This window comes from Thamnophis sirtalis, unplaced genomic scaffold (assembly GCF_051295495.1).
Source record: "Thamnophis sirtalis isolate CommonGarterSnake01/CBP01778 unplaced genomic scaffold, rThaSir2_p1.2 scaffold_6, whole genome shotgun sequence".
Lineage (NCBI taxonomy): Eukaryota > Metazoa > Chordata > Lepidosauria > Squamata > Natricidae > Thamnophis > Thamnophis sirtalis.
In genome coordinates, this window is record NW_028261386.1 from 50,131,823 (window position 1) to 50,151,003 (window position 19,181).

At 43.3% G+C, this 19,181-nt stretch overlaps 1 protein-coding gene across 3 annotated transcripts in view; it reads right to left on the reverse strand.

Annotated features, from left to right (window-relative positions):
* Positions 1–15,848: 15,848 nt before the first annotated feature.
* LOC106548084 (calpain-8) overlaps positions 15,849–19,181 on the reverse strand; it is a 45,188-nt gene continuing 41,855 nt past the window's right edge. For all 3 annotated transcript variants that reach the window (XM_087717839.1, XM_087717838.1, XM_087717837.1), the window contains 2 exons: positions 18,396–18,454; positions 15,849–17,066 (listed from right to left, as the gene is read on the reverse strand). In XM_087717839.1, coding sequence (XP_087573965.1) covers positions 17,043–17,066; positions 18,396–18,454 — 83 coding nt within the window. In that variant the 3' untranslated portion in view covers positions 15,849–17,042. The remainder of the gene's footprint in view (positions 17,067–18,395; positions 18,455–19,181) is intronic.

Below are 19,181 nucleotides of genomic sequence, written 5' to 3' on the forward strand. Positions count from 1 at the left end.
CTTCTGTAGGTGTGGCCTGCTTTGTGGGAGTGACTTGCCAGCCACGTGACTGGGTAGGAGTGGCTTGCTGGCCATGTGATCGACTGGGAGTGGCTTGGCAGTCATGTGACTGGGTGGGCATGGCCAACTTGTAAAATGTGGTGTAACTCACTTAACAACTCTCTTGCTTAGCAACAAAAATGTTGGCTCAGAAACTCTGGCATTTGAAGCATGCAAGTCCTAAAGCTGTCAAGTTACAAGACCCTTGCAGCCCTAACTCTTTAGAAAAAAATATATCAGGGATATTCAAACGTGACAGCTTTAAGACTTATGGACTTCAATTTCCAGAATTCCTCCTCTTGCTCTTCATTTTGATGATGTGGGGGGGGAGCTGGAACCTCTCTCCCCACACTAAACAGCACTTAGATTTGTGGAACCTCTTCTATAGAAGAGGTTAGAACTGGCAGGAGCCCCACTCCTGGGTGGCAGGTACAATTGCAGTTTTGTCATAGCCTCATCTGAAGAGGACAGACCAGAAATTTCCACTGAGTCTTTTGAACCAGCTGAGCCAGGGCTGAGCACAGAAACAGTTCTCATTAATATGGGACCTTCTCACTCTAAGAAAGGTGGAAAGACAGCAGAGCAGTCACTTACAAGAAAGAAAGCTTTTGTGTGAAATTAAAAATATGCTGTAAATAGCTGGTTGGCCTCGCAACCTCAGGAGCACAACTGAATTAAAATAAGGAAAGATTTTTGCAAGCCTGTGCCTCAGCTTTGATAATTTTGAGTTGAATATATGAGCATCTGGACCCCAGTTTTTGTCTCTGGAACCTTGACTAGGATTAGGGCTATTCTGATGGGGAGCAGGAGGCCCATTTGAACTGGGCCTCAAGTTCAAAAGAAGCCTCATATTTTTTTAAAAAGTTCAAAATCAATCTCAGTTGTTATGTATATGTATCTTAGTTGGTTCTCACTCTGTTAAACAAATAATTCCCTTACCACTGTCAAACTATTCACTAAGGCTGCATTACTATTACTATTAGTCTTCTCATCACCCATCTCTGCATTAGTATTAGTCTTCTCATCACCCATCTCCTCTCACTTATGACTGCATGACTGTAATTTTGTTGCTTGTATCCTTACAATTTATATTGATATTGTTTCCTAATTGCTTATTTGTACCCTATGACTATTATTAAGTGTTGTACCTTATGATTCTTGATGAATGTATCTTGTCTTTTTATGTACAGTGAGAGCATATGCACCAAAGACAAATTCCCTGTGTGTCCAATCACACTTGGCCAATAAAGTATTCTATTCTATTCTATTCTATTCTGTCCTATTCTATTCTATTCCAAGTGTTGACTTCCATTATGACTAGGAAAGCAGCAGGGGCATTTGGGGAGGGGGGTGTCAAAAAGCCAAGATGGTAGTTACTATGATGTGATTGAAGCCCCACTTTTTGAGTGTGTGTTCTGTATATCCTACACTTGAAAAAGGAGTGGGGCTTTGATTTTACAGTTATGGGAAGCAAGCCAAGCTTATCTGAGAGGCTTGCTGAGACTCCCTTGACTTTTCAGATTTACTCACTTTTTTGCCTCTTTTATGGCTCTGAGCTGTGAATAACGTTTTGGGAATTAGACCTCAGTTTACACAAGCTTTTCTGTTGTCTTTTCTTTTCTTTTTTCTTTTCTTTTCTTTTGATAGGAACTCTAATATGAGATAGATTTTCACCAAGACATCCAAATTCTGCATGAACAAATATATGATCATGGCTCAAAATTGAGCTTATTTAGTCAAGCATTTGTTTAGATAAATTGGAGATTAATAGCAAGTGTTTTAACCAGTTGTAAACATATACAGAAATGTTACTACAAGATGATTTTTATTGCATGCCAACTGGAAGAGACATAAACCAGGCAAAACAAAAATTAGACAAACAAAAGCAGTTATTAAATAAAACACATCCTGTTGTCCTACCTGACATGATGATCCATTTAAAAAAAATCAACCTGACCTAATCTTACTAGGAACTTCTATAATTAATTTTAAAATGGCTTACTTAATGGAATTGTAAATGATCAGGGTTGTGTTATCTTACTTGATGACAGGTCCATTAATTTTATACTGCCTGAGGGGGTGATTCAGAAAAGGCTGTAGTTAAATTGCAGCCCGGTGTACTCCATGGGTAATGTATTAATTGTATCCTCACATTCTATAGCCAGCTTTTGGCTTACTTGATTTCAAGAACATAAAGCAATAAATACAGTCTCTCTCTCTCTCTCTCATATTTGGTGATGAAAGGTCAGGACACAGTTATTCATTCTCAACTGGGTACAATATTAATCAGGATTTAATTTCATCAGCCACTGTTTAATACAAAGAGTAAACAGCGTTTGCCCTTCTCTTGTTATCAAGCCATGTATGCCGCATAACATCACATTCCATACAATGCAATGCAAATTGCCTGGGAAGGGACCAGTATTATTAGTATCAGAAAGAACAACAACCACAAAACCTGCTGGGATTAGAAAAGGAGACAGGGGGAGTTAAATGTAACAGCTGTATAATCCAGTTGTTTTATTTTTAAGTGGGAAGGACAATTTGTTGTTTGAATCTGGTAGATTGATCAAGGTGATCTCATTGTTCCTGCAAATTTTAATAGAAAATATAGAGCCTAGGATTTCAGTACACTTTTATAGCATAATTGACACTGCTTTTTATAATATAATATAAAATGGTTGGTATCCTAAGGCAGGTCAAAGTGGCACTTAAAAGTGACCTGGTTTTCAATGGCTTGAAAAGGGAGGTGATGGCCTATTTTCAATGGGAACTGAAATACTAGTACATGATACCATCAGTCTGATTTGGGACTGAAGAGGTAGATACAGCACTATTTTGCTTATCTTCAAGAAATTCTCTGATGATGAAGAATCTGAAGAAGATTTAATGGAGAATAGAAATCTGTTGCACTGCTAATTTTGTGACATCCACACACTCCATACCCCATACATGATTTTCATCAAATCAATATGGGTGTAGCTGAAGAATAGCGATAATACAAAACAACCCCTACCTTAAATGTAAGCATTGAAATGAAGAAAAAAAAATTGGGGGGGGGGAACAAGAATGGATTTGTGCTGCCAAAACTATCTAAGCTTGTGTCTAACAGCAAAACAATGAAAGGATGAAATGGCTAAATCAAGTCACCTTCCTTTAAGTATAAATGCTGTTATTGGTCAAAAAACAGGTGGCATACGAGAACATGAAGCACAATGGACATTATGAAGGAGAGGATAACCTGCAACGCTTCTATCATTTAAGCTGCCCATAATCTTAACAAGTCCCATTTGTTTGTTTGTTTGCTTGCTTGTTTGCAGAGCTTTTTATAAATATAGTGATATGTTTGCTTTCTTGCTTAGTCCATTGGGTGAGGTCAGGATAAACCTTTATCATATGAACATAACTCAAAATAATTGGCTGAAAAGTTAAATCTGAGTAATTAGAATACTGTTTTATTTTTCTCTTCTGTGTGAATAAATGTAGCTATGCAATTAAATACAATAGAATACAATAGAATACAGAGTTGGAAGGGACCTAGGAGGTCTTCTAGTCCAACCCCCTGCCTAGGCAGGAAACCCTATACCGTTTCAGACAAATGGCTATCCAACATCTTCTTAAAGACTTCCAGTGTTGGGGCATTCACAACTTCTGGAGGCAAGCTGTTCCACTGATTAATTGTTCTAACTGTCAGGAAATTTCTCCTCAGTTCTAAGTTGCTTCTCTCCTTGATTAGTTTCCACCCATTGCTTCTTGTTCCACTCTCAGGTGCCTTGGAGAATAGTTTACTCACTCTTCTTTGTGGCAACCCCTGAGATATTGGAACACTGCTATCATGTCTCCCTAGTCCTTCTTTCTATTAAACTAGACATACCCAGTTCCTGCAACCGCTCTTCATATGTTTTAGTCTCCAGTCCCCTAATCATCTTTGTTGCTCTTCTCTGCACTCTTTCTAGAGTCTCCACATCTTTTCTACATTGTGGTGACCAAAACTGAATGCAGTATTCCAAGTGTGGCCTTACCAAGGCATTATAAAGTGGTATTGACACTTCACATGATCTTGATTCTATCCCTCTTTTTATGCAGCCTAGAACTGTGTTGGCTTTTTTGGTAGTTGCTGCACATTGCTGGCTCATATTTAAATGGTTGTCCACCAGGACTCCAAGATTAAAGTGACCAGATTTTAAAATTGGTAAAGCGAGATACCACTGACCGGGAGGGGGGGGGGGTTCTTGATTAAAAATTTGGTCTATGGAAGTTGATAGGACATTCTAGGCCCAACAAGTTAAAATACTCACCACCTAGTTCAATACTCAAGGAGAAAAGTGGGAGGGGGGAATTGAAGGGGTGCCCAACATGTAGCCCAGCGTACCCAGGTCCTTCTTCTCACCTGGCCTCATCTTCACCCTCTGGCTGATGCCCACCACTGGTTGCTCCGCAGCTGACTCGCCCCGGGCGGGCTGGAAGGCTTCGGGCTCCTGGGGGGCAGGCGTCCAGGCGGGAAGGGCTGGCGAGGGGGTGGCGGTGGCATCTTCGGCGGCGGAGCAGAGAGGCAGCAGTGCCAGCAGCGCCAGTGGCCGGACAGCCTCCATCGGGTGGCGAAATGAGCTGCGTGCGAAGCCGCTTGGCCAGCCAACCCCACGACTCCTGCTAGTGCTCGGCAGCGCGCAACCGCCGCACAGCCTCCAGCCCCGCAGGGCGCCCTCTCAGCGCGCAGCCACTATAGACAAAGATAGACCTGGAAAAATGAGTGAAAATGTTGCAAGAGGAAGCCATGTGGTGGAGCCAAAAAAGGGGCGGGGCACCCTTTCTACAAAAATTGGGACTTTTTAAAAACGCTGCGGGACGTGGGACAAATTATTAAAAATCGGGACTGTCCTGCCATAAGTGGGACGTCTGGTCACCTTATCCAAGATCCATTTCACAGTTACTACTGTTGAGCAAGGTACCATCTATACTGTACCTGTGCATTTCGTTTTTGTTGCCTAAATGTAGAACCTTACTCTTTTCACCATTGAATTTCATTTTATTAGATAGTGCCCAATGTTCAAGTTTGTCAAGATCCTTCTGTATCTTAAGCCTATCTTCTGCAGTGTTGGCTATTCCTGCCAGCTTGGTGTCATCCGCAAATTTGATGAGTTTCCCATTTATTCCCTCATCCAAATCATTGATGAAGATGTTGAAGAGTACTGGGCCCAAAGCAGAGCCTTGGGGTACTCACTACATACTTCCCTCCATGAAGATGCAGTTCCATTGAGGACTACACGTTGAGTGCGGTTGGTCAGCCAGTTACGAATCCATCTGGTGGTGATGCTGTCTAACCGACGTTCTTCTACTTTATTAGGTTATGGTCTACCTTATTAAATGCCTTACTGAAGTTCAAGTAAACTATATCGATGGCATTCCTCTGGTCCACTAATTTTGTCACATTATCAAAGAATGCAATAAGATTAGTCTGGCATGATTTGTTTTTGACATACCCATGTTGGCTTTTGGCTATTACTTTGTTTGCTTCTAGGTATTCGCTAATTCGTTGCTTGATTATCTTTTCCAGAATCTTTCCTGATATTGAGGTCAGGCTGATAGGTCTGTAGTTTCCTGGATTTGTTTTTTTTTCCCTTTTTTGAAGATGGGAACCACATCAGCTCTTTTCTAGTCTTCTGGTAGTTGTCCAGTGCTCCAGGATCTCTGAAAGATACAATTCAGTGGTTCTGAGATCTCATCTGCCATGAATGCAAATGCTACAATCTACAACAAATGAGACCATAAAGAATTGGCATACAGGCAATCTTAAATTACAAACCAAAACATCACATAAAATGGTTTGCTTATCTGGAGAGGATGTTGTGGGATTCCATACTGTACAAGGCATATTAAAAAAAAAGAGGAGAAGGTCAAAGAACATGGGGCAGACCTAGAAGAAGATGGAAAGACAACATCAAAGACACACTACAGCAATATCAATTAACAATGGTTGAGGCCATCAGAAGAGCAAGAGCCAGAACTTTGTATCTCCCTCTACACCCAAAGCAGGAGGAGGAGGAGCAGTGGTGGGTTCCGGGCCTGGCGTTACCCACATGGACCCGTGCGGCGCACGGGCACATATGCACAGCCTGCACATGCGGCATACTTGCCTGCGACACTTCTGCAAGCCTCCGCAACACTCCAGCTGCTTGGCAGAGCGTCGTTCAGGCGCCGTATGTGCCATACACGGAAGCATCAAAGGCTTAAAGGACAGGTAAGGAGCTTGGGCGGGCGGGTGGGCCATCTGGAGCACCGTATCGGAACGATACCTGGTGCTCCGAGCAGGCTCCGGTACATCCGCACTGGGGCATATCACCTGCAACCCCCCAATGAGGAGGAGGCTAGCTGAAAACAAATGAAAGGTGGTCAGTTATTATTAGGACTCTTCATACAACACTACTCCCATCAATTTTTCTACCCTAATACCTCAGCAGCCAAAATTTTAAAATATAATTTGAATCTGCCTAAAACAGAGCTAGCAATATCAACTGTAAAAAAAGACCACAGTAATACACATTTTAATTGATTAGAGTGATTTCTCTGGATAATTAACAAGAATTCTATGGCACCATTAAAGAAATAAATGAATATGACAGTTTTAGGGGTGTGAGTGCAGCATTAGCACAGTTTTGGTTTTGATGTTTCACCTCTGCTATTGATGTTTTCCAGTAAAAATCTATGTAATTTTTCCTTTCAACAAGTTTTTTTCTCCTTTGATATTTTGATACCTAAAATACTGGAGAATACAGCATACACGTCTTGCATAACATGAAACTTACATTCCTTCCTGACCATTTATTCTTGCTGGATTAGGCTGGAACTAAGCAGCAGGTATGTAAATTAAATTAGGATCAAATGTATGACATTCTGAAAGGATGCATGGCCGAATTGTTGTTTTTTGAGAATAGCAGTTTCATTCATTAATAAAGAGAAAGGAGTTATGTTGTGATCTTGCACATGACTATCAGATGTTGAGGGACTTTGCTCCACTGTGGGCAGCTATAACATTGCAGTCTTAACATTCAAGTCTATATTTGTATGTTCAGAAGTACAAATTCCCTCTTTACAATGGATATCCAGGAAAATAGCTAGAAGATAATAAATCTCAGTTCTATTTTTCATTAGTGACTCTTGGTGGACCCCAGCCCTTACTATGGTTTTATGAAAAGTTTCTGTCATAAAAAATTTCTTGAGTCTCTTCATTCTCCTCTGTGTCTTGTTATTGAATAATTCCGAGAGGGTAGAGAAAAGAGCTGTTTAACAGCACTTAAGTCATGGCCTGAGGACAGACAATTAAGGCAGAGGTTTAAGAATGGGGGTAAAATTGGGGTTGCCTGTCAGTGTTGATGAAAAGAAAGGGAAAGGGGAATGGTAAATGAAGACATCGGAGGGACAGAATTGTTTTACATAAGATCATCAATAACTTAAAGAGGAGCATTTCATCTTTTTGCAGTAAAAATAAAGTGTGCTATGGCTTCCCTGACCAATAAATCTGTTATCACAAGACATTAATGTTCTGAGAGAAGAGAACGATGGGACAACAGAAGGTGGAGAAATGAACTGCTTTAGTGACCAACATGAGGTAGCGCTTACTGTGACACTGATATTTCTGCTAGTTAATTTAAGTAGTGTGATAAAAAGCTTTGAACTATTTTTAATCTGTGAAAAATGGGGTTGAATCTTTGAATGAATTTCAGCTCTACTGTTTCACAATCTGATTGGGTGTTTCAAGTATTACCACATGGAGAATGTCTTAAGGAGAATGGAGTGTTTCCCTTCTTTTTATAAAAAAAATAGTGCCATTGTTTCTGAAGTTTGACTTGTGCCCATTTATTCCTCTTATTGTTTTATTCAAGGTTGGTTTTTGGTTGACCAGATGCAGCTGCGGTTAGGGAATATGCACATTAGAATAAAATATTTATTTGTGCTTTCCATACTTATTCCTGGTTTCGTTTTTTTTTATTCCCAGATTTAGTCCCCAAACGTTTAAGAGTATTAAGGGATGAATAGCAATAAAGGGAGAGAACATAAATTAAGAATTGGCCACAGAAACCATAATCACTTGTTCATCTGAAAAACAGAGGGCAGATTCGTGTAGAATATTAAGCCATTATGAAGTCTGTTTGCTTTTTGCTCAATGAGTCCATTCTTTATGGTTGACATGGGCTGCTAGGGCTTTCTCAACAAACCATGTTTAAAGAATTATTTGTGAACCAGACCTGAGAGAGATCTCTAGTCTTAAAATACGTCCATTACTAGAGGAGATTACTGTAAGAAGAGGGATGAATGGAAAAGTCAGACCAATATAGCTGTAGAGGGAAGGTTTAGGTTGCATTTAGACTGTATAGGGACCAATTTGACTTGATGGTAATATTCATTAAGCAGTAACCTTTGCTAATAAATTTAACAGCACACTCTTATTTGTGTTTTTAATTCAGAAATAATTATGGTAATTAATTGGATTAATTCTCAAACAAACATATTGAACATTTCAATTATGATTGCAATCTGAAGCCATTTCTTGGGTAATAAATTCTATTGGCTTTAATGGGCAAAGTGTATTTCTGCATTAACTTAGAGTCACAGTACACATTTCAACCTGAGAATTTTATTTAAAACAAATGCACCATGGAATTTAAAGCAGTGTGTTGCTGAATATAGCCACTGTAATAGGTATGTCCGTAATTTTGAGTGTTTGGCCTAAAAATTAATCTATACCTTAATGAGAGCCTAGCTATAAATCAGGGCTGAAATTCAGAAGGTTCTGACAGGTTCTGGAAAACCCCATAGCGGAAATTTTGAGTAGTTTGGAGAACCAGTAAATACCACCTCTGGCTGGCCCCAGAGTATGGTGGGAATGAAGATTTTACAATATCCTTCCCCCAGGAATGGGGAGGAATGGAGATTTTGCAGTATCCTGCCCCTGCCATGCCCACCAAGCCACGCCCACCAAGCCACGGAACCGGTAGTAAAAAATTTGAATTTCACCACTGCTATAAAGGTTCAACCATTTTGTCTCAACTTCATGTGCTCAGGATATGGATAAAACTAGCTTTTGTTTAATCTGATTTATTTTACGATATCATTCTGAAGTACGTTATTGTGAATACTTACCCAGTTGGCTCTAATAAATAAGTAAAGAAAACAAAAATGAACAAAACCAATTTACCCATGCCTCAAGGGAAAGTCATAATTATGACTGAAAGGTGCACTTAAAATCTATTGCATAGCACTTACTCTTTAGACAACTAATTATTAATTTAAAATTAGCTATTTAGATTATTATTTTTTGCTAATAATTTTAATGCTATGCAATTGTTCTGCTCCTTAAGGACAGGTTCCTGGGCTGTCTGCTGTAAGATTATTTGATTGGTGCTATTTATAAATTAAAGAAAATATTAATGCCTGATAATTTCTTCAGCTCATGTCCTTTCCTTAGCTGAATTTATTCTTGTCCATATTCCTTATTCATGTTTTTCCATCCATCTCCTCCATTTGTACTGGCACTTAGCTTTTCTCTGAGCACTCAGAACGTGACACTAGACAAACAATGCAATATCTGATGATTCAGTGATTAGATCACTTTGTGCCATGCAGACATTTGTTTGTGGAGTAAGCCACAATGCTGTGCCATAAATCAAAATTTACCAATGACAATGGTGAACACACTCTACATATCAATTTTTAATACACACAAGATATATTACTGTAGGTTGACTCACAAATCAGAAGGAAGGAGCTGCCACTGAGAAGGAAGTAAAGAAGCTAGAAAATGTATCGATCTTTTCCTTTATAAGTTATTTGTACAGATATCAAGCTATTGGATAGCACCAGTGAGAATTAAAATCTCCCTGTATTTCAGTGTTTATATCCCTGTCCAAGTCTGAGCACAGTAAAAACAAAAAACAAAAAAAAGAGACTTAAGTATCATTAAAGGAGAACTCTGCCAAAGTCTTGGCTCTTGATACTAAGAAAGAGTAAATTAAATAGTTTCTGTCTGTATCTTAGTGCACTGGTATGGAACAATGCTTGATTTGAGGAATATACTTAAATATGAAGAATGTGCAGAGCGGGACATTCCAAAGCAAGAACAAAAATGTATTTCATTAATATTAATTAAAGAAATTAAATACAATCAGCAAAAATTATCATTATTTTTTGTGATTAAAGATTCAAAGTTTCTTTAAAGGGTCAAGAGAGTCCTTGACCCTTGCATGTAGTTCAGAATCAGTTCTAATTTTCTAATGCAGAAAATCTAGAAAAAGCTCAATAAGTGGCTTATACAGCCTCTGCTTGAGAGGTCATTATATTTTCTCAAGACATTCTGCTCCTCACCCTATTTTCTTTCTAATTGACCAGAATCTGCTTTCTTTCTTTGGTTCATAGCCTGTGTATTGGAAAATGGTGTAGTCACTGTGTTTCCATATATATTAAGACTTGAGAGGTAGGGTGAGGCATAGAATTTAGTATCCAATTATCTATTCTAATCCTAACAGATAGTATTTGGAAGTTGCTGTGCCTACCCTTCAGCTCGCACCATTCTGCTGCTGTGCACCTGAAGTAGCTTGTATGCATTTTGGGAGAAGCACCTTTTAAAAGCTAAGGCAGAAGAGAGAGTGATAAGCAGTTGAGTTTGTCAAAAGACATGCTGCCTCAATTGGTTTTTCTTGGATGCAGCCTCAAGAGGAAAGGGAAAGGAGGTGCAGTGAAAAGGATTTGGTTTTCAGCAGTTGTTGACACCAGTGATCAAAGCTCCACTGAAGGAGCAAGTACTTCCTGCCTTCCAAAGATAAGGGAGAATGGAGTGCTGCACTCTGCTCTGCTCATCCAGGTGGGCATGAAGGAGCCTAGAGATAGATGTAGGGAATCATGCAGTTAAGATAACCTGCCTAAGGAGGCTGAGAAGCAAGTAGAAAGAGCTTTTATTTTGTATGTTTGATGCATACCTGCCAAAGGGTCTTTAGGCGTGGGAGCAGAAGACTAATTTGAGACTGTTTCTTATGTTGCAGTCCTGGAAAGGAAAATGGGGAAAAGAAATTCCTTGGTCCTGAACAATGCTGGATAATGTTTTGTTAGCTATACTCCCCATCCAGGCTAGTCAGCGCTTAATGGAGGAAATATGGGCAGCCTCCACTACTTACTCAATCATACCCTTGAATTATGTGAAGTGTTCTAATATAGGCCTAACACAAAGTGCTCTTAGGAATGCATCATGCATTTTTGCCCCTGGCTCGTCTTCTTCTCAAAGTCTTATTTCATTTCCTGAAAATCAATAACATTTTGTTATGCTAACAGTAGCATACAGTGTAGCTTAAATATTCCAATTTTTACTTCTGGATTAAAAAATTTATAGATTATTATAGAATAGACCATTATAAAAGGAACAAAATAGCTCATCCTGAAAGAAATGTAAGATAAAATTATAATGAAAGAATGAATGAATAATTTGAATGGATTTTTCAACAGACCAGAGCAGGGATGTCAAAATCAATTTCATTGAGGGCCACATCAGGGTTGTGTTTGACCTCAGGGTGTTAAATATTGGTTAAATATTCATGATGCCAGTAACACCCTCTGGCTCTCTGATTGGCTGAGAGCCCCAGAGGGTGTTGCCGGCTGAACGTTAGTGTTGATTGGCCGAGGGACTGACGTCAGCAGTTGCTGTCTCGTCCCCGGCCGGTGATTGGTTTAAAAATAGTATAAATACCTTGGCGCGAGTTTTCGTTCTTTGAATCGCTGTCGACCTGAATAAACCGTGTTGTTAGTTGAAACCTGGCTGCGCGTCGTCCCTCCGTCAAAACTTAAAACTGGCGACGAAGGTGGGATTTGGCGATTCCACGCAAGCCTAGGTTAGAGAGAGAGAGAGAGAGGTCCTATCAGCTAGCTGCTATAAGTCGCTACTCGCGCCGGCACCGAACGCTGAGGGAAAAAATTTCCTGTCACGACCTCATTCCCTCCGCTCCTCACACTACAGCCTGCCGAATTCTTAATCAATATGAATTCCCTGCCGCCTTTCGCTCCTTTTGGCTCCGCCGGCGAATCCTGGGAAGGATTCATGGAGCGCTTTGAAACTTATTTAATTGCTACCAAAAACCAGGCTCAAACAGATGAGGAGAAGTGCAGCTTCTTTTTATCATGCTGCGAACCCTCTATGTTCGCCTCAGCCAGAGCTATGGCTGCTCCCAGACCGGCATATAAGTTAGGCTGGGACAACTTGATGGCGAAATTGAAGGGGCACTATGCCCCGACCCCGTCCAAAATTGCCCGCAGTTTCGCGTTCCGGAGAAGAGTACAAAAGCCGGGGGAGTCGATTAGTCAGTTTCTAGAAGCCCTGCGCACTGTGGCGGCCCAGTGCGATTTTTCAAACCTCGAAGAAAATTTAGTCGAGCAGTTCGTGTGCGGAGTGCGGGATGTACACTTAAGAAGCCGCATGTTCCGTCATCACGACATTACACTACTCCAGGCAGTAGAGATCGCCAGAGCAGCTGAGCTCTCTGAGCAATCAACAGCAGATTTGGAGCGGCTACAGCTGTCATCCCAAACGCATGGACACGTTCCGTTCACTCCACCTGCCGCACAAGTACATGACATTGACTATGATGATTTTACACCTTCTGAGGACCTGGAGCCCGACAACGTCGGCCAAGTCCGTGCCCAACCGCGGCGGAAGCAACCTGCTCTATCCGCAGCCACACCGCAAAACTCCAAGGTGTCTTGCCTTAGCTGCGGAGGCCGCCACGACCGCCAAACCTGTCAATTCAGAAACGCAATCTGCCGCCGCTGTCAGAGGCAGGGGCACATCGCCCAAGTTTGCCGAGCCTCTTTGCCGGCCCCTGCCTTCTTCCAAGCAAATGAGAGACCCAAGCCGCAACCGCGCCGCCAGCAGCCACCGAAACCAACTCGCAGAGGAGAAGACTGCCACAATGTGTCCGAACCGCAGGAAGTGGAGAGTTCCATCAATCAGGCCTCCTCAGGATCCCGCAAAATCACAGCAAATGTCCACCTGGCAGGTCAGCCTTGCCAAATGGAGGTGGACTCTGGCTCCTCCCGTTCATTATTGTCCTGGGACATGTTCTCTCAACTCTGCCCTACAGTTTCCCAACCTAAGTTAGCCCCATCCCGGGTACTCTTAAGGGACTACCAGGGAAAGTTGATCCCTGTTCTGGGGTCCTTTCCTATTCCTGTCAAGTATGGCAAGTTTGCGGGGGAGTTCCTTGCAGCGTATTCGTATACGTTGCTCTACCGTCCGGGCAAACAGCTGGGGCATGCCGATGCCCTCAGCCGTTGCCCACTACCGGAGACGGACACCGCCCCCGTCCCATCTCTCTCTGTCCTCTCCATTGCCGCCTCCGGTTTCCCAATCTCCGCCGCGGACGTGGCGGCCCACACAAAGGCCGATCCGATCCTGTCCCAGGTCTCTTCCTGGGTTTTAAGGGGATGGCCAACAGACAAAGTGGCTGAGGGCTTCCAGCCCTTTAAAAATCGCCAGGCCGAGATCTCTCTCCACGGGGGGTGTCTCATCTGGGGGGATCGGGTGCTGATCCCCACTGCGCTCCGGCCACTAGTTCTGGATCTGCTCCACAAGGACCACCTGGGCATAGCACGAATGAAGGCATTGGCCCGTAGCTATGTCTGGTGGCCCTTGCTGGACACAGAGATAGCGGCCCATGTAGGCCGCTGCACGACCTGTCAATTATCCAGGCCCAACCCCCCTACCGGGCCTGCTCGTGAGTGGGAGGCTCCGAGAGGCCCATGGTCTCGCCTCCACATCGATTTCGCTGGTCCCTTCCACGGCCAGAACTTCCTGGTTGTGGTGGATGCCTACTCTCGGTGGGTGGAGCTAGTCCTCATGGGCTCTACCACAGCCGAGAGTACGGTCAGGGCTCTACGGAAACTGTTCGCAACCCATGGGTTGCCGGACGTGATGGTCTCGGACAATGGGCCCCAGTTCACATCCACCATTTTCCAGGAGTTCTTGGCCGAGCAAGGGATCCGGCATGCGCCCATAGCCCCGTACCACCCGGCCAGCAATGGCCGGGCAGAACGGGCGGTCCGCTCAGCAAAGGAGGCGCTGAGCCGCATGGACCGGGGCGACTGGCAGGCGAGGGTGGCGGCTTACCTGCTAAGCCAACATTCCACCCCCTGCCCAGCTACCAACAAAAGCCCCGCGGAGCTCTTGATGGGCCGGCGCCTGCGGACTCCCCTGGATAGGCTTCACCCGCTCTATTCAGGGGATCAGCCGAGCAATCTGGGGGTTCTCCCTCCCCGGTCCTTTAAGTTAGGGGATTCCGTGTGGGCTCGGTCCTTTGCGGGGGAACCAAGATGGGTGCCAGGTTCTATCGTTGCCCTGACCGGCCCATGTTCTTTTAGGATCCAATTGGCTGATGGATCCCAATGGAGACGCCACCTGGATCAACTAAGGAGGCGTCTCCCGTCGCAGGCTGGTGGCCGCGAACCCCCGAGTGACAACACCGCAGTACCGGGGTTGCAATGTGAAGCCTTCGCCACTCCAGGCCTCAACCTGCACCAACCACAAAGTCCTCAAACCGAGAGTCCGCAACCAAGGGCCTTCGCCACACCAGGCCCCCTCCTGTATCAACCACAACGTTCTCAAACCGGGAGACCGCAAACAAGGGCCTTCGCCACACCAGGCCCTGCCTACCCAAGCGCCAACTACAAGGACGCCGGTCCAACAGCTCAATCCGAGGACACTACCCAGAGGGTCCCTCCTACGACCAGTGACGCGCCCCCACGGCCAAACCTACCTTTACAGTTGAGCCCGCCTTCTGGGCCTTTCCGAAAGGGCGTGCCTCGGAGCTGCACTCCCTTCGGGGAGGAGCTACCACGAGGAGGTCCTCCTCCGCCGACGACTTCCCCTGCAATGAGAAGATCTGGGCGGGTCCGGCGCCGCCCAGCGTACCTTAAGGACTACGCATGCTCCGTTTCGGGCATGCGCAGAACTGGGGGAAAGGGGTGTTAAATATTGGTTAAATATTCATGATGCCAGTAACACCCTCTGGCTCTCTGATTGGCTGAGAGCCCCAGAGGGTGTTGCCGGCTGAACGTTAGTGTTGATTGGCCGAGGGACTGACGTCAGCAGTTGCTGTCTCGTCCCCGGCCGGTGATTGGTTTAAAAATAGTATAAATACCTTGGCGCGAGTTTTCGTTCTTTGAATCGCTGTCGACCTGAATAAACCGTGTTGTTAGTTGAAACCTGGCTGCGCGTCGTCCCTCCGTCAAAACTTAAAACAGGGGGCCGGAGGGGTCTGTGGCTGGGGTTGGCATGACCAGGATGGGTGGGGCCAGTGGGTGTGTTACTCGTCGAGGCTCCATTTTCGGCCGCAACGGCCTCTAGCCCTCTGCCAGCAAAAATGGAGCTTGGGGAGGCTGTATGAAGTCCACCCAGGTTCTGTTTTTGGGCTGTGACAGCTTCCTGCAGCCCTCTACCAGCAAACACAGAGCTTGGGGAAGCTGTGAACAGAGTCCAGGCAGGTGGCATGCAGCCTCCCCAAGCTCCATTTTCACTGGCAGAAGCACCGTGGGCCGGTCCTTCGCTATTTCCAGGGCGGTCCCACAGGCCAGATCTAAGCACCCCACAGGCTGGATCCAGCCCACGGGCCTTGACTTTGATACCCCTGGCCTAGAGCAAAATGACTCAACCCAACTTAACTCCAGTCCATAACTGGATTTCTGCCAAATTCCTTTCCTGATTTCCAACCCTTTGGAGCCATGCACTTTTTAAAATACTTTCTCAAACACTGATGGAGTACAATGAAGACAGGAGCAACGAGAAGGAAAATATATTTTATTTCACATGATGATTGGTAAATGTTCATTCAAATCAAAATGCCCCTGTAATAGTAAGCTAGGATGAATCAATTCCAACATCACTGAGTAACTTCTGAAAGACTCCCTTTTTATTGGGATTTTATTTTATATATCATTAACATTATTTTAAGATGCTGATGTATTTTATATGCTTTTTAACTGACCGTGCCCCATTCTCCTTATGCTGCTTTTTATCATTACAAAGATTTGATCTGCACTATGTGGCTTTGTTCATTTTAGTAGATTCTCCTAGTAAGAGTTACTTGTATCTGTGATTTGCTGGTAGCTGTTTTAACCTGCTGAATTAAACAGGTTTTTAAATTATGCTTTCCTTTGCCCAATCCCTTGGTTCTTCTTGTGGGGAGACCTAATAAGATAATTTCATTTGCTTCACTTCCACAACTTACTGGGATTCTTTTGGTTTTTGATTAGCCAAAAAGTAGCTTCGGTAACAGGGTTTTTTTTAAAAAAAATAATCCTTCTTAATTCTCATTATCCTTTCTTTAAGTTCTAGCACTATTGTGCTATATTGTTATTGTTGTTAGGAAGGTCAGTCTCAGTTTGGGGATTATTCTAAACTACTGACCCCGTTCAGTTCTCTTCCATTTTGCTTCATATATTTCAGTATTTTTAACTGAACTTCACATTAGATTTTTGCCAATTATTTATGCTTTGAGGTAAGGCTGCCTGGCTCTAAGCCCATGATATTCTCCAGCTCATTTAATTTTCATCTTCCTTCTCATCCAGGATGGATGATCTCCCATTTTGGAAAATAGAAATACTAGATATTTTATAAATCAATTTCTATTCTTAGGCAAGACATACAGCTTTCTGATAGGTGCAAAATGGAGGTAGATGAATTATTTTTATATAGAAATAAAATTAGAAATGAATTCAATTTTAATCACAGTTTCAAAACATAGATTTCATAATACATATTATTCATTAAATCAAAGCTGCTAATATGGCTATGCTTGCTATACAATATTTCTATGCATAATTGTTTATTTTATGATTATTTAAAATTATACACTAGAGCCTGGCATAATTCCTCATATTTTTAGAAGGTCATGGAATCAACTTTTTCTCAAAAACTTCTTGGTGGAATGATAAGTTGGTCCAGTTTCCAAATGATTGCCAAAAATAATGCTTTAGATCAATGCACTACACAGCCACTAAGGAAGAGAGAGAGAATATAAGAATTAGGATAATACGCAGCTACTTATTTAAAGTTTCACAGAATTTACTATTGCAATATTTCCTCACTTGCTGGTAGAGACCTTTCGAACGTCCAACCAAATTTATGATCATTTAAAAGTGCTGGGCAACCCGTAGTCCTTTTACAGTCTCCAGGTTTCCTTTTGATTGCAGCGCCAACATTTAGTAATGCTATTATTAAGTCTTTTTTATGAACTGTGCAGTCTTTTTTTTCTGGTCATCAACTGTTAATTGTAATTAATTGTAATTTAATAAATTTATATGCTGCCCAATCCCGTAGGACTCCGGGCGGCTTACAAAAACAAGACTAAAAGATAAAAAGTTAAAAATAGGGAAAGAGAAAACAAGTTTAAAAGCAACGCACCATATACTCAATCTAGGTGGGGCTGGACCTCGTTCATGAAGTCAACTGTTGCAATACCTCTTTGGTAAAGGCACCTCTTTCTGTATTTTTCATTACTGTTTTCTTAATTCTGTCAGAGTATGGCCCTTTCCAGTGCTATTTGCAATAAGCTCTCCCCAATTACAGCTATCCACCCTATCAGGTCTGGCAAAGAAGGCATACTGTGGATTCTGCTTACTAGGGAATTAGAGCTGTCTGCTAGGGCAGGAGTCCCTCTGCCCTAGCAAACACCTCTGGACCGCAGCCCATTAGTGGGCTGTGAGGTGTTTGCAAGCGTGCCACAAAAACGGCAGGTGGGTATGTATGTCAGCGTTCCAAGTAATGCACCCATAGAAAGCAGAACTCCAAGACAGGTAAATTCCTTAAAGAACAATTTATTGGATACATCATATTGGCACAACTGGTGAAAAACGATTCTGAAAGTTCCAGCAGTTTTCACGAGATTAAAAAGTAAAAATTCCCCCTTCCCCCAAGTCATCAGTCACATTGTCCAATATAGGTGCTGGCCGGATGTTTGGTTATTCAACCCCTCCTCTCTCCAGCCACTTGTTTGAATGTCCTTGGTTCCCACAGGAAAAAAAAATGTTTTGACTACAAAACCCCAGCTATCTATCTCCCCCCTCCCTGTCCCTTCTTCTTCCTTGTGGCAACTCTGAAGCCTCAAAGATGGGATCAGCCAGGTTCGCTTCAGGATTGACAGTATGTGCATGAGTATCCCCACACACGAGCAACAGGAGAGCGCATGCATGCACATCCATTTGTGTGAATGGCGGGCTGGTAAACATTGTAATTGGAATAACTTTGCAGTGACGGTGATTTGATATTAATATCGTATTATCACTCTAAAGTTTTAGCCATGCAAATAGTTTACTACAGCACTTACCTCTGTCAAAGAAAGCTGAACTGTTCCATCTTTATCCTTATCTAGTATCTGAAACATTTCTGAGTAGCGAAACAAGAGCAGATGTTAGATTTAATGTGTGATAAGCCAAAAGTGCATGATAAGCCAAAAATGAATAACAAATGATGAATTGAGGTACTGTAATTAAAACCTGGCCAGAATCTGAAGTTCAATTACTTCTAGATGAGGTTTTATATAACAGTCTAAGGTGACCAGATGTCCTGTTTTTGGCAGGACAGTCACAATTTTTCAAAATTTGTCCCGTGTCCCACGGCGTGTTCAAAAAGTCCCGATTTTCCAAAAGAAAGAAAAGATGCCGAATCATCAATTTTAAAAAAGGACGCCATTAAAAAAAAGGTTTTATTTCTCTGAAGTGTCATTCCTAATGTGGCCTTTAGAGGGCAGTGGTTTCCCTCCCTCCACTCAGCTCGCTCGCAGCGCCTGACGAGGGCTAAGGCTCCCTCCCCTCCTGCGCGTGCACACCCCGACGCGTGACATTTTTGTGACAGCCATCCGGTGGCCTCGGGCAGAGGGGGTTTTCCGGCGGTGGCAGCACGGCAAGGAGGAGGCTCGGTCCCGAGCCAAGTGGCTCAGCCGTCAGGTTTTGTTTTTTTTGGCCTGCTTCTCTCGGGTGCCGCTCTCCCTGCAGCCATGCCGTGCAAGCCGCTGTCAGCAACCTGGTCCGGGTGAGCCAAGGGGAGGCAGGTGGGGATCCGGTTGGGAGAGGCTGGTGATGGGGGTGGCTTTTGAAAGGGTTTTTTCCATTCT